Source organism: Lagopus muta, chromosome 13 (assembly GCF_023343835.1).
Source record: "Lagopus muta isolate bLagMut1 chromosome 13, bLagMut1 primary, whole genome shotgun sequence".
In the NCBI taxonomy this organism is placed as follows: Eukaryota; Metazoa; Chordata; class Aves; order Galliformes; family Phasianidae; genus Lagopus; species Lagopus muta.
In genome coordinates this window covers 14042985-14070250 of record NC_064445.1, presented here as the reverse complement: position 1 = coordinate 14070250, position 27266 = coordinate 14042985, and the positions used below count along the sequence as shown (strand labels likewise).

Below are 27266 nucleotides of genomic sequence, written 5' to 3'. Positions count from 1 at the left end.
AGCCGGTGGAGAGGAAGCATGAGCTGCAGCAGCTGTCAGGAAGCACCTGGGCAGGCAGCAGGCACCCAGGCCAGCAGCCGCCCTCACCCCACAGCATTGCTGGATGCGATGTGAGGCTGGCACCACCTCTGGGAGGCACTGCAGGAGGGGGAGCCCCCACTTCATGGTTTGGGATGAGATGAGGTGGCCAGGGAGTTCCATGGCTACCTGACATCTCATACACATACTGAAAGTGGTGGATGCAACGCATTGTAGCAGCTTCTGATGGGAGAAAGTTGGTTTTCATTTCATTATCATTAGGAAACCATTCTTTAAAGACTATAGCTGTGAATAAAGTGCTCCCCAGGGCCACACCTTGGCAGGCTGCTCCTAAGCCCAAGAAGGACATTTTGTCTTGGATTTCCTCTTCATTTCTTCCGTGGGCTTCAGGTATTGCTCTACAGCCCTTGTGAATGCCTCGCCTCCTTCCCTGTGCAGTTCCTTATGATCCCTACTCATCTCCAGTTCCTCTGCCTTCTCTGTCAGCAGCCAGGACCACACTGGGGCCTGATGTCCAGTCAGCAGCATCCCCTGAAGCAATTGTTTACCCTGTGTCCCCCTGGGATGCTGGTGCTTGGATAGTAGCATTTCTGGTACTCCATCCAATCCACTGCTCTCTCACCTCTCCGTGGTTCTGATCACTCTTGCTTGCACCCATATTTGCACACAGCTGAGACCTTCTCCCTTCCTGCTGCTCTCTAATGGTTTCTTTGCTTCTTTTCAACCTTGCCAGGACAGGGGGCTAGTTTGACTCACCAGTGCCTTGGTGCAGCCACTCTGGGCACATCTCAGCCAGCCATGGCAGCGTGCTGGCAGCATGGGAAACCAGAAGCTCTGTTCCCAAAAGGATCACGCTCTCCTCTCAGAAATGCTTTCCCCTTAAGGTCACTGCTTTATTTCCCCCCTCTACTCCGTACAAAACAAGCAGGGCAGTGCCTGGCTCTTGAGTGGAGTCAAGGGGAAGTGTGACTGCTCCTCCCAGGCCTCCTCTGTGGGAGGAAATCCCTCCCAGTGCTCCTCAAGGCTGCTCTTTCATGTCAGCCATTGCTGCATTTGCACTTCCAGGCAGCCTGGTGTGGGGGATGCTGCGCACAGGGACCCCCCCACTTTCACTGTGTCCTCATGCTGCCATTGCTCAATGATCATTTTGGGGCTGCAGCCTGAAACAAAGCTTTTCCCTCCTGCTATTTCAAGCAGTGGCCCTGTATTGATGGACAGAGCATCCTTTGCAGCATCTTTGTCAATGCAAGGCAGAAAATTTGGGGCTATTACCCACCAAAACAGCTATTTTGGCAGATGAAGCCATCTTCTGTCATAGTGGCAAAGAGGGAGACAGGCACCAAACCAATTCTTTGCCTGCTCTCTAGAAAATGGGCATGCATAATTTATTCTCCCCAACTGCTGTCACAGCACAACTTTAATGCACACTGGTTCGGTTACCAGCAGAGCTGGCAGGGAAGGGGACGATCTGTTAGGAGCTGGCTGTGGGTTTCCAAGCCCCTGAAGGCCAGAAAAGAGCAGCCACACAGCAAGCGGGAGGGATGGGGATGGTGCAGATCTGCCATGTGTTGTACAGCCCGCAGCCTTTCCTGATGGGATAATCTGAGGCTAAACTCTGCAAGTACCAGATGGAGCTCAGGCCTGTTCACTCTCTACATTAATAATCCAGAATGTCATTAATTTTTCTTGTACATTGTGGGTTTTTTAATTTTTTTAAATACTGGTCAGAAGGTGACGTGAACATGCTTTGCTGAGGTCTCTATGGAGTTAGCCTGATGCATATTTGATCACACTCAGCTTGCAAGACAGCTCCAAGTCCAGTATCTGCAATCTGAGTTACTGCCTGAGCCAGCAGAATGAAAAAGAGAAAAGTTATTTTTCAGCTGGGAAGGCTTCAGCTGTCAGCCCTGCTCCACAAGCATGAAAACTCTTGATCCCTGTGTCTTTCAGATGATCACTGGGGCAAAGAGGGCTGCTGAAGTCACATTGCTGTGAACACCTGTCTAATATTATGCAAGTGCTTTGTTCGGGAAGCTTGAATTTAAGCATGTGCATTAGTGCTTTGTAACCTGGGGTTCGCTGCTATGCCATACCTCCAAGTACAAAGGGGGAAGCAGCAGCAAGTCAGTGCTGATGGAGAAGAAAAAAGATGACTCCCTCCCCACTTTAAAGGGAAAACACCACTTTCTCCTGCTTCTTTTGGCTTAGAGGAGGATGCAGGCTCTCGCTGTGCTGAGGGCTGGGTTGACCTGCTGGGTATCTCACATTTTGCAGTGCAGTGCAGGACCTGGCCCACAGAGGCATGCTCCCTGCCATCAGTTATCACCTCACCCTGCTGCCACTCACCAGGGCTGCTGTTTCCCCTTGCAGGTTCAGTGGAAAGCCTGTCCCACACAACCTCGTCCCCCCAGCCTTCGCCAGCTGCCTCCACCCACACATCCCGCATCGCCGATCCCTCCTTCTCGGTTGACCACACTGCCACCGATGCTTCTGCTGCAGAGGAGACCCCTAGTGAGTCGGAGTCGGTCTTCCTCCCCGACTACCTCTTCCTCTCCAACTGCGAGTCGGGCAAGCTCAGCCACACCAGGTAACTGGGGTCTGTGCACATGTCAGGTTGCAGCCACCACTGCCTACCCAGCGATACTATAGGGGATAACGGGGGGCAAATTGGTCCCTGAGTCCTGCAGCTCCAGGGAGGCTTTTGAGACCAACAGGGGGCCATCAGCCTAATCCAGTTTACAAGGTCTCTTTATAGTGAAGGTGAGCAGTCAAGCATCATCTGTTGGTCTTGGCCCATGCAATCTTCCTCCAAGTGCTCTTTCTGTCTGCTGCGGCCCAGGATGCTCCACAAAGCACCCCATGCCCCAGCTCAGGAGGCATACATACCATGGCTGTAGGGAAGGGACAGATTTTGGCTCAAACTGTGCTTTTTGTCATGCAGTATCACTCAGGAGGAAAGAAATGGTGAAGTCTCAGCAGAACAGTGCTCTCGCTCCTCCCCTTCCTTCTCTGAAAGTTCCTCTGGTTTTTAACTTGGGTTCCTGAAACACGACAGTTGTCTTGCTCTGGGAGCTGCTTCTCCTCTTGCCTGGGAACCAGACTTTGTAGATATACGTATTTAGTGGATTCTGCAGCATAAAGATTAAAACTTGAGAAGTGGTGGCATGAATGCTTCTTGTGGACACTGAGGGCTTGGTCTCTTCACTGCTGATGCAGGGGATTGAAGCCCTGGGCTGACAGGCAAGCATTGCTAGGAGGCAAAAATGGGGCATGCACTGGGCCAAGCTCAAGCAGAAAGCAAACAGCATTAAGGGATCAGTGGGCATTTTCCAACTGGGACTGAAAAGCAGCCCATGGAGCTGCTCCCAGTGGATTGCACCCCCAAGTCCCCACACTCATGCATTCATCCAGTTACAAGGAGAAAAAGCAATGCGGGTCCTGCTCTGTGCCCCACGCAGGTGTGACAGCTGGTCCAACTCAGACAGATCGCTGGAGCAGACCTCATCAGATGATGTTTTCATCGACTCTCTGCAGTCCCAGCCCTCCTTGTACCTCGTGCAGCCATCCGGCACCATGCACCAGGATGGGGCCCCGCTGGCAAACCCTGGTGTGGTGCCCAGGAGCACGGACATGAGTGGGACAGCCAGCGACTTGTCCTCCTCTCCACTGCTGGGGACACCGCTGACACCAACCTTTCCAATGGAGCAGAGCCAAAGCACGCTGCCCTATGGCGTGAGCCAGCTGGACGTGCTCTCCAACACACCCCCACCACGGCCCCCCAAGCCCACCCACTTCTCGGACAGGCGAGGGGATGAGGCAGGTGGTGGGGTGCTACAGAATGGCCACGCGGGGACCTGCCGTGCTCCAGTGGCACTGGTGCCCAGGAGAATCTCCCTGTCCAGCCTAGACAACATGAGGAACTGGAAAGGTGAGTGCAAAACTGCATCCCAAAGGGTTTGCTCCAAACCTGTTTGCAAGCAGTGTTCTGACCTATCTACCAGTGTATTCAGTTCTTGTCCCTCTCTCTGCCTCTGAAGGTCAAAATGTGGGCTTGTACAGGAGAAATGTCTTTGTGGCTGTGCTGCTCAGAGTCCTCTCAGTAAAAGCAGCAGTTTTTCCACATGCTTAAAGAACAGGAAGCCAGGGAGATGCTGGGGGTGGGATGTAATCCTGGCTGAACCAGGGTAATTGTGTCCTTCAGCAAATCCCCTCTGTCCTTGCATTGCTTTCTGGCTAACCTGAAAACTTAGTGCAGAGCTAGACTGCTGCAAAGCAAGCTCAGGTTCCTGGTGAGGTGCATTTCCACTTGTTCTTAAAATACAGTCATTTCAAAATAACATTTCAAAATAACCTGGAACATACAGATGTCAAAGTCCAGCACACACAGTATATGAGAGTTTTATTCTGTGGAGCCACAGAACAAAGAAGAGCAGCTGAAATACCTAGCTGGAAAGCATCACTTATTTTGGAATGACACGTCTTTTTGGATGACAAAGAAAATGCAGGGCTTTATGGATGAGTGTCCTCCAGCCCTCTGTAGGAATCATCGAGTCATTAAGTTTGGAAAAGACCACTAGGATCATCTAGTGCAGCACACTCAGTGTCTGGGGCCGTTAGATCTTGCCCTTGAAGCTCAAGCACTAGAGCAAGGACACCTCTGCCCCAGGCTGTTTATCAGTGTACAAACAATTCTTGGAAGGTTTTTGCAGAAACACCCATCAGTGGAAATGCTGTTCTTCATTATCTGTTACGTCTGCTTGCTCTCTGAAAAACATTACTTCTGCTTCCACGCATACACTGCTCTGACACCAGCAGCATGCTTGAGATGGTTAACGTTTCTCCATCACAGTTTATGCCAAAATGCTGTTAAGAGGATTAAGTGCCCAAATGTCATGCTCTGCTACCATGCTGCAAGGTTATCTCTGCCTGACAGGGGGCAGCAATGAATTAATAAGTGCTGCTATTTTTTTTTCTTCTCCTGAGTGCAGCTGAAAGTATTTGAAAGGTTAAATTCTGAAATAAAATGTGCTTCACAGAGAAAGATCTGAGAAAGAAATAGGGAGAAAGGAGCTGCTCCTTATGGGCTCCTGCAGTTTAGTTCATTTTTTTGCCTTTGGTAACCTGTAAATGCTGAGCTGCTGTTAGTCAACCTGCTACAAAGGCAGCATGTGCAGGCAGAGCACCTATGTTGTGGCACCTGCTGGTGCCTGAATGCCTTTTTGCCAAAATAACTAAATACAGTCAGTGTCTGCTGATCCAAATCCATCTGTGCCCACACTAACCTTCCTGCTTAGCATTTCTGCTGCCATTGGCATTGCCCCACGCCCCACTGCAGTGCAGCACTGATGTCTCCTAGGCAGGGAAGGGTGCAGGCTCATGATGCTCCTGCCCAAGGACTCTGTAGAGCACAGAAAAACAGTTTTCTGTAAAGAAGATCGTTTTCCAGAATAGGATGGTAGATGTATGCACAGGTAGAATTATATATGCCTGTGTGTGCACGTATATATGTATATATTCAAATACATGTGGTAGGTAGGAGTGACAGCACTTCTGTTTCCTCCAAATCTCTCTGTTTCTATTTTCTGTCCTTGAAAACAAAGTGCAACAGTCTTCCATTTTTTAGAGTGAAATCTCACCACACAGAGAAGAAACCTCCCAGCATTTCCCTCCACTATACATTCTACACACTGAACAACATTCTTTTTCACCTTTTCCTTAAAAAATGACATTGACCTACACCAAGACAATCCAGGCAAGGGACACTGTGACCAGCAGCCTTCTCTCTGGCTGTTTGTCCTCCACCAGCACAAGGCACGTGCATCGCATCAACATTTCTGGGTGGCAGAGATAATTTCTCCCCTGTATTATGTTTGTTCACACAGCTTCAGTACAACACATGCTTCCTGGCACCTCATGCCCTAGGCACCTAAGTGGCTTTCTGAACAATAGCAAAATAATCTTCCATCCAGTCCAGTTATGATGGGTGTTATATGATAGATGGGCAATAGAGGGACTAGAGCAGGTGTTGGGTTTAAGCACTGGTCTGCTTGGTTGCTTGCTCTGCACACCAGTCTTTCTGCCCAGCAAACTGCTTGTGTCTATGGGAAGGTCATTTACAGCAGAATTACATGTGAGTAATTTCCTTGGTTTCATCATGCTTAAAGCAGCTGTAATTGTTCTTGAAACATTACCAAGTTAGTCCTGCTCCTACATATCATTGAATTTCCTTGTTTAGGGTAAATAGCAGGAGTTCTGCAATCTCTGTGTAGCCGTGGTTATTTTAAAGCCATATGCTTTATTCTGGAATGAGCTCCATGAGGTTGCTCTGGCTTGCCATATTTTTAATCACTTTTTTCCTTGCAGCAGACATGGAAGGCAGTTCTTTAAGAAGTCGGGACAAGAGACTTAGCTTGAATTTGGTAAGTACTCTGCATAAATTTAAACACAGTTGCATGACAGACCTCCAGATGTGAGTTATTTCATATCCTGATAGACAGTCACTTCTCTCCTGTGCTCAGCAATTTAGAAAATGGAGGAAGCCCTTGGCCTTGGACAATTTCTGTGTCACTTCTTTGAGGCCAAGGAGCGGGGAAGGTCACAACATGGAGAACCTGCTTTTAAGGCAGACAAAGGCAGGTCTGCTGTGAAGGACAGCAGTAACTCTAGAATGAACCTGTTGACCACAAGCACCTGAGAAAACTGCTGCTCTCTTGAAAAAAAAGAGGTCTAAAGAAGCCTATCATTTCCTGATCCCAAGGAACATCTCTTCTCAGGACATAGGGAAGTCTCTGCCTCAAAGCCCCTGTGATTCAGAACTCTGCAAGCCCAGAGGTCCTGCCTCAGCTTTTGACAGACGTGGGTTACGTGTAGCACCATCAGGCATCATGCAGCCAGCCTTCTGCTTGGCACTGAACACTGTTTTCTGAGTGGGAGTTCCCTTGCTGCTCATCTGCAAGCCCTGGTGGTGTGCAGCTGATGCCTGCCTCCCTTTGAAAGCTTGCAGCGTTGATGATCCTCTCTCCTCAATGCTCAGCCAGCACCAGCCTGCATGAAATGAATCTCTAGCGTTTGTTCCCAGCTGTCAGAAATAACTTGTATGTCTGTGCCTTTGCTCTCTTATCTCCTATATTTGCAAAAATCTAGTTGATCAGGTGTTCTCCTTTTGAATGTTTTCATATAAAAGGGCCTCCTGCATGTCATAGGACAGAATTGCTGCTGGAAAAGGCAAATGCAGCCTTGCTGAAGTCAAAGTATTGAACCTACTGAAGTTACCCATAAATTTGCTCTTACTTTCCAGCAGTGAGTGGCTGAACTCAGCTGTGACACGAGCTCCACTTCTGGCATGAGCATCTGAACATGTGTGTTTCTCCTGTCCTTCCAGCTCACACTTCTTGCTGAGGTCTCGCCAAGACCTCTCAGTTTGCTCAGAGCAAGCTGTTTGTTCACCAGCATTTCTCTCTCCTTTCCTCCCTCACCACTGAAGCCCTGCCCCTTCTCCCCGCTCTACTCGACGGCTGTGGATGGAGCAGAAGACAACTATGTGCCCATGCGCCCCAGCACCTCTCCCTCGGCACCCGGCTCCGACTGCTCCCCTGATGGCTACATCCCCATGAGCCCCAGCTCGGCAACCTTCACCTTCCCTGTAGTCAACACTGAAAAAGTCACCAGCCCCTTACCTGAGCTGCCCTCCGACCTGGAGCCGCCCCCAGTGAACCGAGACCTCAAGCCTCGCAGGAAATGTAAGGCCAGACTTAAAGAGCAACCACTAGGCAAGTGCCCTGATAGAGGGGACACAGGAGGCCTCCTCTGGGAGTGGCCCTGGTACATTTCATTTGTGTTAGTATAGTGCAGGAGTGTGCATCGACTCTGCAAATGGCCACGTGGGTGTAGTTTGGGAGACAGGAGGCTAAACTTCTGCCTCACCAGCTGCCCTGCCCCCTAAGAGCAGGACAACCAAACACTCAAATCCCCACACCTGATGTGGACTTTTGGTTAAATCTTCCTTAAAGTTTCCTTCGTGCTTCTCATGGCTCTTCCAAAATTTGAGTTGCATTTTCAGAGGATATACTGGGGACAAAATTTAGCTCTGCAGAGAAGAAATTGCTGAATCCAAGTTTGTATTTAAGCACTTTGGGCTACAGATCCAGAGTTGCTCAGAAATTTGTTGAAGAAATGCTACATGAAGCAGGGAGAGAAATTTAGAGTGCTGCCAGAAAGCAGAGCAAGCTCAGCTTCTTTCTTAGAGGGTTTTGAGAACTGGGTGGAAAAGGTACCCTAGGGTGAGGTGTGGTCCTCTCCATATGTAGCACCTTTGGGTTTAGAAGAGAGCCCAGAGCCTTGACCTGAAGGTGAATTGGGTTCTCCTTGCTGAGGCATGGACAGGGGTCTTGTAGGGCATTTGTTTTCCTGATGCCTGTTGTATTTATTCTGTTGGTTTTGGACTAATGAGGGACTTTGCTTTCCTGCACTGACTGAAGCAGTCACCTGTTACTGATTTCTATCAATTAAGTTTTGTGAAATACTCTGTTAGTTTCTTAGTGTTATTAAAAATTTGCATTTTCCTAATCAACCCATGCTTTTTGTGAGTCTTGCTCTTGCAAATGTAGCTCCTTTTGTATCTCTTCATAGCACGGCCACCTCCTTTGGACTTGAGAAACCTCTCCACAATCCGAGAGCATGCTGCTGTGACCAGGATGTGGACTGTGCCTTAGTAAGTCAACGTGAAACCCATTGCTCCAATCTTTCAAGCATTAACACTGTGGAATGGAATTAAAAATAACTGATCACATTCCTTGAGATACAGTTTCCAGGCAAAGTCCACAAACCAGAATTTCACAGGGTTCCTTCCAACATCCCCCAGGCTTTTGCTGTCTCTAAAAGTCGATGCTCCCTGTCAATCCAGGTAGCTCCAGTGAGCTGAGCATCATGCAGTGCTGCCAGGAGGGATGTGGGTTGGGTATCTTGCCAGATTAGTGTTTGCTCAAAACTCATTGTCTTTTGAAGGTTCCTTTTGAAAAGACCAGAGCTAACCTGTGCTCTGAAGTGCTTGTTGTGATGGCTAAACTTCAACTTCAGGAAATTCATGAGCTGGGGAAGTCAGGGTGAGATGCCTGGGGGAAAGCCTGGCCTACCAATCCCAATCCCCAGCACAACCCTTGAAAGCTGGTAACCCCTCAGCTGCCTGCCACAGTCTGTCTGAGGGAGAACCAGTAGCCTCCCTTCCCAGCATTCCTGCCAGAGTGCCACAGTTAATGAGTGCTGACACAGTGCAGAGTCCCGAAGGATAATGAGCTCAGAGGGAGTTTGCATGTTTCGCATTAACAAAACTAAAAAAGGACTATATCCGGAACTAATAAAGCAGAAGGAATTGCACTGTTCATGCTGCACGAAGTAGCCATCCAGTTCCCTAGTAACTAACCCCATTGTGCCAGCCTGCAGTAATTCACTCATGATATACCTCTGACAGCAATGTTAGTGAAGAGATTTCCCTGAACAAGGGCTGAGTTGCAGCCATCTCTACACACAGACAGCATGTGTTTACATGGTGCTCAGAGCCAGCCAAGTCCCTCTGCATTCCCCTCCAGTAGCTAATTAATTTGTGTTAATCTCCAAGAAGCGGGTAGCCGCACAACAAACTGCCCCACTGGCACTTGTTATCCAAACGAACGTTCTCTGTTTGTGCCCCTTGATGGAGGATGGCTACAATATTTTATGCTTTCTGTCATAGCAGAGATGGTAAACATTCATTAAAAAATAAAATGAAATCAACCAAGACACTTACAAGATTATAACACTTTTTCCTGAACTAAGGAATATTTTTGGACATCCTTTCCATAAAGGCTGCAGCGTTAGTGTGAGTTTATTCACCATATGGACTGTGTCAGGCTTTGGCTTCATTTCAGAGCATCTGTAAGATGCTTCCTTAACCTCTCCTGTGTTTTTCTTCATAGCAATCGAATGAGCTTTATCTCACCAGAAAGAGACGGTATTAATTCAGCAAGAATATTTGCCAATTCAGTTTCCGGAGAAGAGGAAGAAAGTTACATTCATATGGTAATCTTCATTTTCACACAGCCATCCTTTGCTTTATTCTGTGCTGTCACACTGATGGAGAATGTAGAAGTTTGTTTTCTAAGAAAAAAATGTTGAGGAGGTTTGTCCTTTGCCTTCTGTTTTAACAAAAATGATGAAACGGTTTTAAACCAAAGACAGTGGGACCAATTTACAGAGAGATAAGGGGAGCCCTTCTTCTGCTCTGCAGAACTCAGCTGTTTGCCCACGAATGTTGCTGAGCAGTTCCAAGAGATCACAGGGATCAGCCATATTTACATGAGAACTCACTAAGGCAAAGGCAAATTAAATCTTTTCGCCTTTCAAAAGTGTGCCCTGCAAAATCTCCAAGGAAATGACAGAAAGCCGTTAGTGCACTTCCTAAAGAAACACACCAAATATTGTGCAGAAACAGAACGCCCATTGCAGTCTCCTATTGCTTCTGCTTTGGCTGGTGGCACTAACCCCACTTCCCATCCCACGAGAGAAGAACATCTGGCTTTGTGGCTTCCTTTTCTTCATTCACTCTCTAGCCATATCTTGCAAAAGACCAGAACCTCAGTTTCCTTTGAGTTTTGGGTAGAAATTCATCTCAAATCCCTCATTCTGAGCCACTGTTTACACATTTGGCTCCAGAGCTAAAGCCCGACAGCAAAGGCTCTTCAAATACATTGCAAAACTGACCACAGAAGACTTAAACAGTCATCTCAAATTTTAACCCACATCTTTACTAGATCATAACCTGCTCAAAAGATCCAGGTGTAACTGCTCCCCTTTTGATTTTTCCAGTCAGTTAAAACTCTCCACATGATTGTGATCGTCTGTTCATTCCCTGACGCTCTCAGTTGCTAGATTTGGAAGAGTTACCCCCACGATGGTTCAGATGGCACCCCTGCAAACCTGAACCTTCCAGGGTCTTGGGGTGAGAAGCTGAGCTCCTTCCTGAGAATACTGTCTAAATCAGAATGAAATTCAGCATGATTTGCTTGCTTTGCTATAATTACCAGGAGGAAAAGGCACTCTCCATTCCCTCATGGCATGTGACAGCTAATCAGCAGCACCCTTCAGTTAGTCACCAGATGCACCTTTGGCACAGACTGCCCTGTGGGTGCTGGCTGTCCTCCTTTGTGCTGTCGAGAGAGCCTCTGCTTCCAAGGTTGTCCTGCTTCCTCCTGGGATCGTATTTTATGAGCATTAAAAGTTTCTCTTCTTTCCTGACAGGAGCACAGACAGGCAACATCTCCATACAGTGGTGCTTTTCCATGGACAAGGAAATCTAACCTTGATTACTTAGCATTGGATTTTAATTCTGCTTCCCCATCCCCTGTACAGAAGGTATGAGTCCCTGCGAAGAACCCCAAACCTCCTCACTCTGTATCTACTGGGAGGAAAACAAGATCCAGAGCCTGCCAGGTGCCCTAGGGATGTGCAGCAGTGAGGGCTTGTGGGCAGGTTTGTTTGGTGCTTGCAGGATCTCTGCATGCTCTCCCATTTTCACTGTGTCTCCACAAACCCTTTCCTGCTAGTTTTCCCCCAAATCTCTTTGCAGTAACAACTTTACAGCCTATGATATATTCACCAGGTAAAACTGTACCATCTCTCATAACACAGCAAAATGTGCATCCTACTCTTGCATCTCTGAAAACATTATAATTTCTTTAGCAATGCTGAGAAAATGCAGTCCTTGTTCCAGAGAGCTTACAGCCTGCCCAGGTGATGAGCAGGTACCACTGCAAGCAAAGAATACTGTGTGTTTGGGAAGTTTTGTGTCCCATAGGCCATTTTCCCTGTCAACTAGCACTGCTGGAGGCAAAAGACTTAGCCCACCGAAGCCTTTTTAAATGAAAACCATCCCTTTGGTTAGAGTGCAGGCAGGTTATCCCAGCAGCAGGACTGCTGGCTTGATGAGGATGGTAATCTGCATGAACATAGCCCAGACAGCCATTTTCCTCACTCACATCTGGGCTGAGCATTAGGATGGTGGATGGTTGACTGTAGCTCAGGCAGGCTGCAACGCAACGCTTTTGTCAGCTGATGTCACTGCGAGCTTCAGGGTGAAGTGAGGCAAACAGAGAATAAGGGATAGCAGAAAATCGAGCCAGGTTTCACCGACATCTCGCCCTGAAATGAATGTAATATGTTTTTTCCCTTGTCTCTCACAGAAACCATTTCTTTCTGAGGAGCAGAGAGTGGACTATGTCCAGGTAGATGAACAGAAGACTCAGGCTTTACAGAACACTAAGCAGGAATGGACAGATGAGAGGCAATCAAAAGTTTAAAGGAAGAAGATTTGGATCTGGAGGAGGTGGTTTGTTTGCACTGGAACCATGATGTCAATGAAGCAGCTATCACAGAGTTCAAAGGCAGAGAGAGTGAAGAAGCTGCAAGATGCTTGCAGTCTCTGGAGGAGTGGCATTTTTACCAGAAATCTTTGATTTCATTTGGAAATAGTATGTTAAAAGAGTGAGTGCTTCACTGATTGAAGTAATGCATTACTCTTGTTACTGCCCTTACTGGTAGGCTACATGGTACCATTTCTGGCATAACTTTGGGACAAGTCAGACACTTAATGTTAACAAATCCACTACAAGTTGCATTAATCTAGTTGGTCTTGTCTTTTCCCTCTGTTGTATCATTCCTAGTTGCTAAAGCTATTTTTTTATATTCCTTACAAACACTGTGGGTGCTCAGGCTGCCTGTGGCAGCAAGCATCTGACAGATATTGATGACTAATCAACTAAGGGCTAAAATACTGAAACAGTAAAAAGAACTTTTAAAATGTACAGCACTCAAGCAAAGAGAATTTTGGAACATATTTTTCCCCTGTGTTTAAAAGATGTGACTCTGAGCTGTCAGAAGCTCAAAACAAGACTATGTACTGATGGGTCTGGGACATGTGGGCATTGACCCTCTGGTTGATGACCATCGTGTTAAGTTTCTCTCTGCTGTGGCTTATTCTTGTCACCTCTCGCTCTGATTACTACTGATGTTTTCTTCGTGTCTTGAGGAGTGTCCTCAGCACAGCACAGCTGCTCCTCTAGCAGGAGACTGCTGACACGCAGCTCTCAGCTGGCTGAAAAATAGCAAGGGAAGCTGTGAGCCTGTTTCTGCAAGTCTTGGGAGACCTGGCAAAGGATCAAGAATGCTTTCATTCAAACTGCAGAAGAAATGCAATTGGAATTGCTGGTAGCAATTGTCAAACTGATTGTTTCATCAGACTCACCCCCAAAAATGGAAAATTAAGAAATGCAGCTCGGTCTGTGAGAGGCTGGCAGGCCTGCTAGGAAACAACAGCACGGCATGAGGACCTCTGGGTTCAGGAAGCTTATCTACCTTGGGTCTTGTTAGGGACACTATCTCAGGATCATATATGTGTATAGTTTGACATATTTAACTGAAAAAGCTTGGCTGCAGTCTATTTTAAGATGGCATATAGCCGCTGCAGAACTGGCAGTTTGCAGTGCAGTGACCCACACCGGATTTGATCTTTGCTCATGCAGGTAAGTTCCACTGGCCATAGATGCCTGATCCTGCCAGCATGGAAGATTTCTTTGACAAAGCCAAGTCACTGGCCCCCTCGTGTGCCTGTTGTACCGCATTATCGTCAGACCCACTCACAATGCTGAGTGACCAAGCAGTGGCCATGGAAACATCATTGCAGACATCCCTCCTTACTGCTCTCCCTCCACCCCTGGGCTCACCAGGTGGGCTGAGTTGCATGTCCTACAGGAAGGGGCTGCCTCAAAAGCAGAAATGCTGCTTTCCTCCTACCTCAAGACAGCTGAAGTGCTAGCAAGTCTTGCTGTTTACTTAGATCAAATGCAGAGTTGGGTACCTGGGTAACACCCTGCAAGAGCAGTGAGATTTGCCAGCACCTCTACTGACCCTGGGGCAAAGTGGGCAGCTGGTCTCATAGGCAGAAATTGTCCTGGGTTAGAGATGCTTAGAAAATTGGATGTATGCTCCAGGATGTTCCCTCTTCTCCCCTCCCAAAGCACTAAAATGAAAGATGATGTCCAGAAAAGTTTCATAAAGAATCCAGGCTTTTCAGCATAAGATCTGGAGTGAAATTTAGTTTCTGAACCCTCTTTTTTTTTTGGTCCTAAACTAAACCCAATGCAGGCAAGTGCTGCACAGCCATGTCCCAAATGGGGCTGTGGGAGAGGGGAACTGGACTGTGGGGATCCGCACCTCCGGGGGATGCAAGAAAGTGCAGCTCACAGGGCCATGCTCACAAGGACTTTGGCCTTTCTGCTCACACAAATTGCTGTCATAAAGCGTACAAATGATAAAATGCCACTGAGAGCTTGCAAGGTATGCTGCAGTACTGAGTTAACACTCAGATGAGGTGTGTGTTGTGGTAGGGGATTGTCACACTGAGGAGCCATGTGAAGTACAGAAGGCATCTGTAAAGGACAAGATCAATTATGCTAAGCTTCTGCAGAGCCCAAATTGTGAAGCAATGGCATGCTAGCCTCTGATTCAGACTGCAGTAGCGTGCAAATCAGCTCATGTTCTACTGGAGCATTTCTTTTCATGCTGTCAGAAAATCTTCCAAAGTAGAAAAATACCAAGCTGTTGAGGACAACTGACACGTTTGTTATTGTGGTTTGTTGTAAAACTGTTTAAACTTGGACAAAACTTGGCTACTGGGTCAATCAGAAAGAGCAAGTTCTTCTGGTTCAGGTTTCTTAAAAAGACATAGAAGTTCAGCTTGGATGTGGCTGTCCTTCAGTCAGTCCCCCCTTAAACTTCTGCATGTCTCCTTTCTGCTCCCAGAGCTGTCTTGTCCCCATCAGATACAGCTTACTGGTTTCTAACTTTCACTTTTAAACTCAGAGTTAAGTTCGGGGTTATGTTCAGGCTTGTCATTTAAGGTCCGACTGCTCCGGAGCCCATGAGATGCATTCTTGTGCAAGTACAATATACTAAACAGGAGCAATTAAAAAAAAATGGCAGAAGAAGTTTAAAAGCAGAATAGTCCTCCCCAAAAGCTTTTTTTTCTTCTCCCATGTAGTCAAATTCTGCAGTAATCCAAAGAGGGCAAAGAAAAGGAGAATGGCATGAGGATGACAAAAGCCAAGTCTTCTGCAGTCACCGCCATCACTGGGGACAGTCTAAAATGAAGCAGCAGCCCTGCTGTGATCTGTCAGTGATGGACTTGGTGGCTGCTGGCAGCATCCCTGCATCCTGCTGGCAGGAGGGGAGATGCTGGAGGGAAAAGGAGCCAATGCTTGGTTCATTCTGCTCCTTGGCCAAAGGCAAAAGAAAAACTGTAAAAGCACCTGGGAACTGAATCAGCCTTTGACGTGTCATGTCTGAAAATGCAATACAGGCAGGAGACCAGGCACACTCCTTGTAGCATCTTCTGTTTGCTGTAGGGCTATTGTTTTGTTATTTGTCTGTATTTCTTGGAGGATATCAGGGGAGCTGGTGCAGAGGGAGGCTCTGCACCTTGATGAGCATGGGACAGCCGGCAGCCCCTTGTGAAGCTCCTGTCCCCTGGGGACCCGGCATTGCCCAGCTCAGGACCTATAGTGCCTTCTCCAGCATCCCTGGGGGTTCTCATTCAAAGTGGAGAGGAGCATTAAGCAGGCAGAGGGGGCTCAGTTTACTCAGCTGTGTTGCTCCATGGAGCTCGCTGATGCAGCTGATGGCATGACAAGGAGGACAGCAAGCTGAGCGGTGTCATTGCCTATGGCCAGTGGGCACAAAAACACCTGCCTGAAATAAATCCTGCAGATCATAAAGAGGTTAATCTGCTCTGAACTTCTTTCCTGAAGACAGCAGGAGTGCTTATTGGGAGTTGCACTCATTCCCAAGGCCTTTACTCAATTAGGAACTAATACAGCAGTTCTTCACTCATTCGCTGATCACGCAATGAGCAAAGAGCGTAGCAGGATCCAGGACTCTGTTTTTCAGACTGAACTGTGTTTTACATGTATAACTCCTTACTACAGGAGATGGCATTAAGTACCTTATTGTCGGATAGGAACACTTCACCTGAGAATGCTTACAGCCATTGAATTGGAGCCAGGTGGTTCCCACCAGCTCCCTTTGCCAAGGGCAGAAGCCCGCGCTCCTCCGTCCCACTGATTGCATCACAGGTGTGGGTTTGGGAGCTGCATTAACTTTATGTGATTCAGTGGTTTAGTAATTCGAAGACCATCAGATGCTGTGATGAGAATGAAGCACAGGGCAATGCCTTCCTTTTGTTCCCCTGTTCCGGAAAAATTGCTCAGGTTAAAAAAAAAACCCACCAAAATAGCAGACTTTTGTCGTTTCAAAGCCAGAATATTTTTTGTTCAAATAAAACTTACATCTCGTGCAAATGGAGCATTACACTTTTTTTGTGTCTGTAAATCTGTGGGGAAGCATTAAGCAGTCATCACTGTTGCCAGGGGGAAAGCCATTGACAGAGGGGAGGAGCTCTCCCTTCCTGATGTTTCGTTGTGATATTTGTTGTATATATTTGCACATTCAACCGTGTATCCTTTTTTCTAATAAATTAATATAAAATGTAGCTGTGATCTTTAATTATTTTGATAAACAACAGGAAACTTACCTCATTTTTCATTTCATTTTCCATTTTCAGTCCCTTATTAAGCTGTGACTTGTTTGGATATAATGAGGATGCTCTTGGGTTTCTCATGCCTCTCTGCAAACTACTTTGGTGATTTTACAAAGTGCAGTTGGTGAGGAAGAGACCAACCCAAGGCCAGCACCAGCAGCAGAATGCCTCAGGGTCCGTGGAGCCGTAGCCTTCTGCCACCAAGTAACAGGCTGGTTTTTGATGGCTCTTAAGATCTGTATTTCTCCATCAAACAGCACATGGAGCTCCTCTCCTGGCTGCTTTGGGCAACCAGCACAGAGGGAGCTGGCTGTTACACAGTGACTGCAGTGCCTGGGGTGGTGGCAGCAGCACTTCCAGCATTCGTTCCTTATGAGCTGCCTGCCAGGGACTCAGCTCCGTCTGCACTCCTGCACTGCCCTTGCTCTGCCAATAGTTTAATAGGTTAATGCAGCCTGTTAAATCACTTTTTTTTGTGATAAATGCAAATGTTTTCCTTGCGTATGTTTGTTGTTGTTGCACTTTGGATTGCATTCAAACATACTTCATGCTTTGCCCAAGAGCTGAGCTCCTGGGAGTGCCTGTGGCTGTGCTGCAGTCTAGAGATGGTTGCTGTTGCCATTGCTGCTCTTATTTCTTCGCTTCCCTCCTCTCCCCCCGTGGACATCACAGAGCATGGGGAGACCTTCTCACTGTTCTGGCGTGGGATTTCCAGGCTCACGTTCACAAGGAGCACTGACACTGTGCAGACTGAGAGAGACCAAGGGAGAAAGCCTCTAGAAGAGGAGCCTTGAGGTGCTCCCTTGCATAAAAACTTTGCTGCAAGTTCTTGAGCATGGAATTCAATTTCTGAAAGAGATGAAATCTGAGGGAGCGTTCTTTCAGGCTACAAACTACTTCCTTAAGAGTGCTGGGCAAGCCCCGATGGACTGAAGCCAGCAAATACAGCTCCCAGAAGAGGACAAGGGCTTCCCAGCAGAAGGTGGATTTGGCTTTGGTGAGTGTTTTATCTGTGAGGACGAGGCCATGAGCAGGGAGCAGGGAGCAGGCAGCCTGTTTGCCGTGCAAAAATAAGACATCAGGGTTTTTAAGTTATTTTAAAAAATATTTTAAAAAATGAAGATTCATCATTTTTTGGTTGAACTTCCTCTACAGATAGTCAGAAATCATCAGGAAATGCCAGCTAAGGAAATCCTTCCCTAACTGCATGCTCAGCATAAGGAGCGCATGCACACAGACGGAGCGGCGAGGCGGGCTGCTGGGATCCCAGGCAAAGAGCTGGGCAATGCCACAGGGACAGCTTGAGCAAGGACTGCACGTAAAGTGAAGGGCAGGGAGACAAAGCAAAGAGGAACTGGGAGGTGAGACACTGGGACATGCAAGAGGAGGGCAGCTGTTCATACAAAGTGTCATTCCTATAGATGAGACACTGCATAGAAACGTAACACATGGCAATAACCCTAAAATTCAGCTTCATGGGTTTGTTCTGGAAACAAACTCTTATTCATAAAACTATCTGCTTTGCATTATTCTGTTGCAGGTGGTTTTTTGTTTGTTTTGTTTTGTTGGTGTTTTTTTTTTCTTTTTGCATTTTTAAGCTCTTTTTTTTCATCATCCTGAGCTTTCTGCCTCGTGCTTCTCCATATAAAGCAGGTCCAGTCTTTAGAGCTCAACTTCAGGGGCTCTTTGGCATCCCAGACAGCAAAACCCCAGCCCATGCTTGCAGCACTCAAAACAACTGTAACACAAATAAGGAAAATAACCTTTGCTGTCAGAAAAGTAAGTGATGTCCCAACCCTGAAAATACACATTTGGGGGGGTTATTTTTCCTGGTCCAGGGACCAGCAGGCTCAAAGGGCCCCACAAGCTCCTCCAGCCTCTGAAAGGCACAGCAGATCCCACTGCACAGTTGTGAAGAGCCTTCCTGTGGGGACAGCTCTCAGTGTGCAGAGATCTTGGAACACGGGAACTGGTTTTCGTTTGATGGATACATAAGCTGTCACATCAGCCTGAAAGCCCTGTGCCAGCTCCTTTGCTGCATGAATGAGAAGGAAATCACATCCTGCTGCTGGCTTCTTCTCCCCCTCTAAGCACCTGGGTCTCTTCCTTGCACATGCACAGGGAAACCTGCAGCCTTAGGAGGAGGCAAAAGGAATCAAAGTCAGCTGAGAGACTGCCTACAAACACTATCTCAGCAGCCAGCGAGAGATGTGGTCAGTAACGTCAGCCCAGTGTTGAGCAACCTGTTTGTCACAGTAGCCCAACTGCTTTCCGGGACACTGCCCGCTTCCCCTCGTGCAATCCATCAGGGTACAAAGGGCCAAGGCTGGGGCAGGCACGGAGTTCCTGGTCCCAGAGTGAGGCCATTCCAGGCAAAAGCAAGCCCTGCTGGGGTTTTAGAAAACCACCTTGGGAACTGTCACAGGACCCAGCCAGCACAGAGAGCTGGCACTGGGGTGGCCGTGCCTCACCCCTTATCCAGACCTGCCTACATGCTGCATATGGGATTTACTTTGCAGCCCCTGTTCTTGTTCTCACTATCACTCTTTCACACAAGCAGACAAATGTCTGCACTAATCACGTTTTCACCCAGTGGCATGTAGGCTTTTGTGGTCTTTGGCCTTTTTCCAAAGCACCCAGTGTAGGGTGATGCCAAGAGTGCAGGGTGATGAGATTAGCCCAGCACAGATAATCTGAAGTTGCACACAGCCCCTTGACCTGCCCTGGTGCAGCAGCAGGCAGCACAGCCTAACTTGGGGTGCACTTAACATGAGCAGGAGTCAGATCTCAGAAACAGGTGTGAAAACCCATTGCAGGGCTTTTAGCAGCCAGGCCCAAGCGGCCTGCGAAGACACAGTGCTCACTCAGTACCACAGCTTACCTGTGCTGCAGTGGCAGGAAAGAGAGGTGTGACAAAAGAGGATCTGTAACCAAGAAACAGGCAATGAATGAACTGAACCCTAGGAAAAGCTTTAGTGGGATGCATGTCTTGTTAGCCACTGGGAAAGCCATGCTTCAGGCCAGGTTTCTTCCTCATGTAGATTCCCTGGTGATTAACACTGTGTGAGCTCCCACTGAGCTTTTCCTGTGTTTAGGACATTCATAAAGGATAGTTTACCTGATGTCTTACAAACAGCAGAGCAGTGCTGCAACCTTAGAGAATCCAGCCTGACAAAGACACAAACCCACAGAAGTTGTTACTGATCAGTCTCTTAGTTCTACCATCATTTTCCCATAAGAACAGATGAAAGAAAGAGAGAGGACTGGCAGGTAGCACACAGCAGCTCAGGCTCCCACCCTTCATTTGCCTCCAGGTGCTCTGTGAGCCCCTCATTCCACCAAAGTTCCTGGTCTTGCCAGTACTTAATTGAGTTAATTTTCCATTCTCTAAAAAATTCATCTCCTGGGCAATTTTGAATCCAGGTAGTTGCAATGGCATTGACTTCTTGTTTCATCAACAATGACAGGAAATTAAAACAAGCAGTTTGGTTTCAAACACTTGTAACTCTCTACCATGTACAACCACTTCAATGTCTTCCTCTCAGAATCATCTTATCAGAGGTTGGTGAGCACCTAGTAACAGCGAGATGCCTCGAGGGCATTCACGAGTGCCTGAGTTCATTTATCCATGACTTCTTTATTTTTTTTGACACTCTAGATAAAAGATACGTGCTGGTTTGCCCTTATCTTCGTTTTCCTGCACAACGAAGGAATTTTATGTGTTATGAGATTTTCCTTTATAGACTTCTCCAGCTTTGTCCCTATTTATTCATGCTTAGCCAAATGCCTCATACATAGCCATCATTCTTCATTTTCATTCATTTATTTGGCATGCAAATAATGCCCTCAGGACTGTAATTTCCAGGACTGCTTTAAGCTCATTTTGATGCAAGATTTTTTGTTACTGTCAGTTTTATACGTGTCTGAAGGCTCCGCTGTTGGTTCCTTCATCTGTTGTCATGGTGGCAGCCCCACAATGCAACCAGTGCCACAGCCCCACATCCTTCTGTAAAGCAGGTACACACCACTTCCCTGGTGGCAGTGGAGACATCTCAGATGCTCTTCGGCCCAATACAACAACTGGTGTAATCTTATTAGCTGATGAATTTAGCTGTCTTTGTTCTCTGGATTTATTACATCCGTGGTTAAAATGGCCAGTGTTAGAGCAGAACACAGGGACCAGTCCTGACCAAGGGTTCTCCAAACTTCACATCTTACTTCCAAGCATGGCCAGAAAGCAAATGCACACTCAAAATACTGGTTTCACTGGCCAAAACAAGAGTCTACCAAAAACCACAGGCTGCTTTAAAGGATAAATTGCATTTCTGCCCTTTTTCTCTGAGAGACAACTTTGGTTATTCCACTCTGAAAATCAGACCCTTTGAAACCATGGTGTCCAACTGGCTTCAGGCTGACAGGAATGGTTTGCAAGCCACTGCAGCAAGTATCCCCCTCTCCTGTTTGGAAAGGTGTTTGAAAATTCCCTATTTACAGCCAAATCAGCCCCAGACATATGGCTGCAGCACCTGCACTTGTATGATGCTGTTAGCTAAGTTCCCCAAATAGCCTCTTGCAGAGAGGCCCCCTGAAATGAGTGTTGGGGTGATGGGAAGAGAATGGACTGAGAAATGCATCAGCCAGCTGTCAGCCCCATACCGCTGAAATACGTGGAGGAGGGCTAGCAAAGCTATTTTCTCAGGTAGCAATTACGTTTTGTTAGGTGTCAGTAATGCTGGCAGTGACTGTCACAATCACAGCTACTCACATGTATACATACAGCAAACAAACAGCTCATCCCGGGAGAGCTCCAGAGCCGAGGCAGAGCTCCAGACCCCTGCCATTACACCAGGACAAATCCTTGAGCCTAAACATCACATCCTGAACTTGCAGGAGCCTCCTAGATCAGCTTCTGCTTTTCTGAACTGATGAGCTATTATTAAACTCATAATGTAACTGACCAAACTGCAACATGTTGTTAGTATATACATAATATATATATATATAAAGCAGCATTTACTTCATATTGTAACCTTTATTTTGACTTCTCTTTAAAAACACACACACACACAAATTTGCATTTTCAAGGAGAGAAGGCAAAGGGCGTAGATTGTTTCTTGTTTTTCTTCTCCTTCTTTTCTTCTTTTTCTATTCAAAGTCAGCAATTTCAAAGTTCAACCCTCAGTGGCAGCTTGGAAGGCAGAAGTTGGAGACAGCCTGGGGAGAAGGGCTGCCAGCTCCAAGCACCAGCGCTTCCCCATTCCACTTGTGTCCACAGGAGCTTCGGGAAGGAAGAGGCAGAGGAAGTATGACTTGCTCTCATGTGACAGAAGATGAGAAAATTAAAGAGAGGCTTATACCAATCAAACACTGCTGAGCACAGAGTTCGTATTTCTAGAGCACTTTGGAAAGGGGCTTAAAGGCCCTGTGATGGTGTCCAGTTCTGGACATCTTGTGGTGTCTGAAACCAGCCCTGAAGCAAACTTGATCACAACTCAGGGTCTCTTCATTGTCCTGGAGAATCAAAGAGGATTAGCACAGGAGGGCTTGCTGTGAACGCTGCGCACGGCTGGACTTCCCCACAGGTGTTGGGGTCATTCTGAGTGCTGGAGCAGGCTGGGGTGGGACAGGTGTCCTCTTAAAAGGCTCCAAACTGCCCTTGGCATGGCTGACTGCCCTGTAGCCATGACTCTTGATGTCAAGCTTTTTAGCGAAAGCAAGCTTTAGCTTTGGAACCTGGAAGCAGCTCTCTTTTGGACATCAGAGAAACACCCTTACACGAGGTGTTGAAGCTGTTTTCCCTTGTGTTTTCAAGAAATACCCTTTTCTCATGGCACTCCTAGCTCTGTGCTACTTTTTCTGGGAGTAAATACATCCCAACCAATTTCTCCATTGCTGTTTTCAGGCAATATCCATTTGCAACTTCGTATGTCTCCGAAACTCAATTGTCAGTGAAACCCAGAAGCAAGTAGATCTGCTGCAGATTTACATAAAAGTAAGCACGCTCCATCTGAAAAGACCTTTTACGGTTTAGTTGCTCAGAGAACGTTTCTCTTCCCACCCCTTTTACGATTCCACTTTGTACATCACTTCTGTCCTTCCACACAGAAAATGAGCTGTGGATTGCACTCCTCAGCACTGACCACCTTTTTGCATCTTCACCCTCTTCCTTGTTTCATTACTCTTACACTACATTTTTTAAATTAAATTTGTGTCTTAAAGAGTTGCTTATTCAGGTCTGTCTTTCCCTGGAATCCTCCCTGATCCTTCACTACAAAAAACAACTGACATAAAAATGAGTCCAGGTTCCAGCCAGGCAGTTTCTATGACAAATTCTTGATCTGATCTGTTGATGTTTTGCAGTTATGCAAGATTTGGAAGAATTTAGCCATCCCAGTTATGTACCTGAACCTCTTATTCATATTTTACAATACAGACAGAGGGAATCTTTTAAAAAAGATCCACAGAATATCACACCCATCCATCCAAGCTGGACTACAGTGCAGCATTTTTTTCTTTCATGTCTCAGCTCGGGGAAGAATTAGTCATCTAACAGGCTGAAGTTCTCATTTTGGTTTCAGACTCTTTAGATGATGCTCATGTCTCATTTCTCTCTTACGGACCTTTGAAGCCAACACCCAATCTCAACTGAACCTTGGAGGTGTAATGATCCCACAGATGCTCTACTTTTATGAAATTACTAGAAAACAAGCAGCCAAGCAGCAAGGATTACCAGTTCCTCTGCAGAGAGAACGGCTGCAGCAGGAATTCTCCTCTTATCAGCTGTCAGCATGCTCAGGCAGGAAACCATCTGGGAGCCTCCATGGCAGTAGTGAGGAAACCAGGCTCTGCTACTTCTGCTGCTTGCAAAGTTGCATTTCCTTCCCTTGTGGGCAGGAGTGGAAGCAAGGCGTATTTCAAACACATCAGTGTCCAAATCTCTGTGAGAAGCAACTCCACTTGCAGCTTATGTGTCTGTGGGAGTGCTTTGCTGTCCTTCAGGAAAGAAGCTAACCGCAGCTGTTCATTTGATTCTCTCAGACTCAAATTGAGATTGAACAAGTCCCATTACACTTAGTGTCATATTTTTGAGATCAGAATCACACTATTTACAAAAAAGTATTTTGTTGACATTTTTGTCTCATCTACATCTAGCAAAACAGCAGCCACCATTAAGGTGCATTCTGCAATAGTTTGGGTTCCATGCTGCTAAGCAGATGGTATTTATTGACAAACCTACCTCTAGACTGCTTATTCTTGGGGCTGTAGGTGCAGCCAGACTGAAGCATATTCACTACTCATTATGAAGATGTTCTTTATACCAGAAAACAATCTGTGTCATATGGTTACAGCAGACGTCCAGAAACATCCCATCTCTATGACACCACCACCTCCCCAAAACTGCGTATTTGTTGCCACATGTAGACTGTGTTTCCTGGCTCCTTTCTTCAGAAGCCCTCCTGGTGCACCTTGCAGTAAACAAAGAACAGCAAAATTCATCAATCAAGATGGAAAACAGACATATTTCCAGTTTTAAATCTTCACAAATGTGAACTTAAGTCCACAGGCACAGGAAGAGTGTCTAGGACAGGACATTTGCTAATGAAGCAACATAAGCGAAATTGTATCATGTACAGCTTTCACATTAATGAGACTGAGGCAAGAAGCATTATAAAGAAGTACGGATTTGGTGCAAACTCAGGAGCTGCCAGCTACTTCATGTAAAGTGTGTTGTCCTCCTGGCTGCAGTCTGCCACAAGCACAAGTGCAGAGACAAGCAGACCAGTCTGAATGGTTTCTGCAGAAACACACTGCAGAGCCAGTAGGTGAGGTGAGAGGGAAACATCAGCGCTAAAATCATTCATGTTTTCCTGTCTCTTCAGGACTGATGATGCACTCAGCACTGGCAAACCAGGGAGAGGTTGGTACGGCCCCACTCCATCACTCCTTATTTGCATACCTCCCAATTAGATTTCTATTCAGTGATTTAAGCATCTTTCATGGTGTCATGGCACAGCCCTCTGTAAATATGTCTGTAATTGAGGGTGATGAATGCACCTTGTCACTCCACCCTAGGAGGTGGTGGCTGAGACTTCTTCATTCTTGTCTCTTTCAAAGAGTATAGAATTTCACCCAGATGCACCTGCTATAAAGTTCTGCATTTCATCAAAAATGTAGATGTGTATCTCTAGATAGCCAACATCCTAGATTGGCTTGTCACTGATTTCTTCACCTTCACACCAACATGAATCCCTTTTTGCCTATAGACAGTGGGAACTGCAGGATGTAAGAGGTGGCAGAGTGCAACATCTCAGAGAAGTGCAAATACCAAATTCCTCCAAATTATTTTGATTATTTATCAAGCACGTTTGTATTATTGCAAGTATTTTCTTGCATATCTAAAAACATATGCACCTGGAAAACAGGTGGTTCTACAAGTACCTGCTTATGTATATAAATTACCTTGCATAGCAGAATAACTTCAGTGTCACAAAGAAAGCAGCTTCTGATAGATGTTTTAGCCAATGTAGATACTTACAAAGATTCTTTCCCAAGTGAGTACTTTGGCATCATATACAATGTGTACTAATACCTCTGAGTTTCCTTCTGTCAGGCTAGCTTGGTCTTCTTGACCACAGCATTTCCATGAAACTTGCCAGAATAACAATACGTATGATTTTTGCCCTTCTGTTAGACATTGCCAAAATTCACTAACATATCAGTTGTCTCAAAAGATACCTTACCTGCATACATTTTGCTCTTTCTGGAAAATGTGAATAACCCTGTATTGACAGTGGATACGAATAACACAGATTGCCTAATAAACCAGGAAAAAACTGACTAGTATTTCCTATCTGCTGGATTCTTGATGTTCTATGAGTGGGTCATGGGCAGAAGTTCACACTGAAGGTCGGGATCTTCAGTGACCCACACTGAGTGCAGAATGGGCCATATTTGGAGTAAGCTAGTGAGTTCAGGATAAAATTTGAGCTCCATAGAATCCATAGAATCCTAGAATAATTGAGGCAGGAAAAGACTTCCAAGATCATCTAGTCCAACCATCCACCTACCACCAATATTTCCCCACTAAACGACATCCCTTATTACCAGATCTAAATGTTATTTACTAGACATAGTTTGGCCTGGCTAGTAAACTGAGTACAGACAGAAATACAGCTGTGTAGCCAATGGGACTCACTGAACTCCAGTACTTACTAGAAATTCAGGCTTACTGAAACAGAACAATGCAGGAAATTGCCTGTTGGGGGTGGAGGTAGCACAGAATAGCTGCTGTGCTTCAGCTCACACCCTCACTTATTTCGAAACAACTTCCCAGTTTAGACAAGCCCTAAGAGATTGAGACATTTGTAATGAGTATTTAATCTTTCCATCTCTTATTTTCTTACTGTTTTGATGTTTTCTCAGACTTTGAAAATTCAAAATGATTTTTTCCAGAAACTATAAGCCTCAAGGCAAAAATAAGGCAGCTATAAATTGACTGTTGCCAGTGGGAATAAAAGGTTTATAACTTTTTCCAGCACAGGAAAAGTTCAATATCTTTACAGCAGTGACCATGTTTTAATGCATTTATGCCCTTAGGGTTATAGAAATCCTCCATTCACAAATTTATCCACTGCAGATCCTAAGGCTGTTAATATTTCTACCATGCCATAATGCTTTTCGGTAGTATCATCATCATGTGCATGTTGTGAAGGACAAATGGCTGCTTGTTTTTTAGATGAAATCAAGTCCAAAGACACTGACTGAGAATGCAGCACCTGAAGCAGCAGGAATGCCTCTTCCAAATTCTCCTTAGGAGCGGAGTGCAATGCAAGGGGTCCTCGCCAAGTCCTCGAGGCATGACAGAAATTAATGATTTGTACAGCAGCAGCGAAACTTCCTCATTGTCCCTCAGGGAAATACTGTCTTTGGAAACCATAACGCTAGGAGAGTAATGATAATATCGCAGCAGTGATTTAGAGGGACATGAGGAGCAGCTCAGAATACTGGAAATGAGCATTTGCTTTCTGTGCTGGAGACGGGTGCCTTTTTCATCATAAATTGACTTTTTTCCTCAAGCAGTACCTCAGTGATGTTCAGTTTGGAGTAACGTGCCCTCGTGTTATTGATACAATTGGACTCTGGTGTGAAAGAGAAATTCCTCATTTTGGACTGAAGCCCCACACTCATTCACAAAGTGTGCGCACAGACAAAGGAGCAAGTCCTATCAGAGCTACTGCAGAAGTCCTTTTCTCTCACTCCTCTTACTTCAGGGACTGCCGTCATTTCTGAGGGCAAGGAGACAAGACAGCTTCTTGAGGAGTGTTTTGAAAATGAAGCTGCGATGCCTCGTGTGAGCGAGCCCAGTCCCAGCAGCAGGACGGCTGAGCCCCTGGCACGGGGCAGCTCTGCTCGGCTGTGTGACGCTGCTCAAACTGCCGTCCTATTGCAGCCCACCGACAAGGTGCTTAGCTGGAAGGTAACGAGGAGGTGGGAGGGCAGCAGGGACAGCAGCACGGATGGAGCTGCTGCTGAGGGACAGAGCCTGAGGAGCAGGCCCGGTGTCCCAGCCCGCCGGCAAGGTGCGGCCACCGGAGGATGCGTGGTC

The 27266-nt window shown here is 46.5% G+C and overlaps 1 protein-coding gene across 5 annotated transcripts in view; it reads left to right on the top strand.

The window, feature by feature from the left end:
- GAB3 (GRB2 associated binding protein 3) overlaps positions 1–15053 on the top strand; it is a 53403-nt gene extending 38350 nt beyond the window's left edge. For 3 of the 5 annotated variants that reach the window (XM_048959448.1, XM_048959450.1, XM_048959451.1), the window contains exons 3-10: positions 2410–2626; positions 3498–3967; positions 6403–6458; positions 7523–7778; positions 8668–8749; positions 9990–10092; positions 11311–11424; positions 12252–15053. In XM_048959448.1, coding sequence (XP_048815405.1) covers positions 2410–2626; positions 3498–3967; positions 6403–6458; positions 7523–7778; positions 8668–8749; positions 9990–10092; positions 11311–11424; positions 12252–12368 — 1415 coding nt within the window. In that variant the 3' untranslated portion in view covers positions 12369–15053. The remainder of the gene's footprint in view (positions 1–2409; positions 2627–3497; positions 3968–6402; positions 6459–7522; positions 7779–8667; positions 8750–9989; positions 10093–11310; positions 11425–12251) is intronic. The other 2 variants (XM_048959449.1, XM_048959452.1) reach the window with 2 other exon arrangements.
- Positions 15054–27266: the final 12213 nt, after the last annotated feature.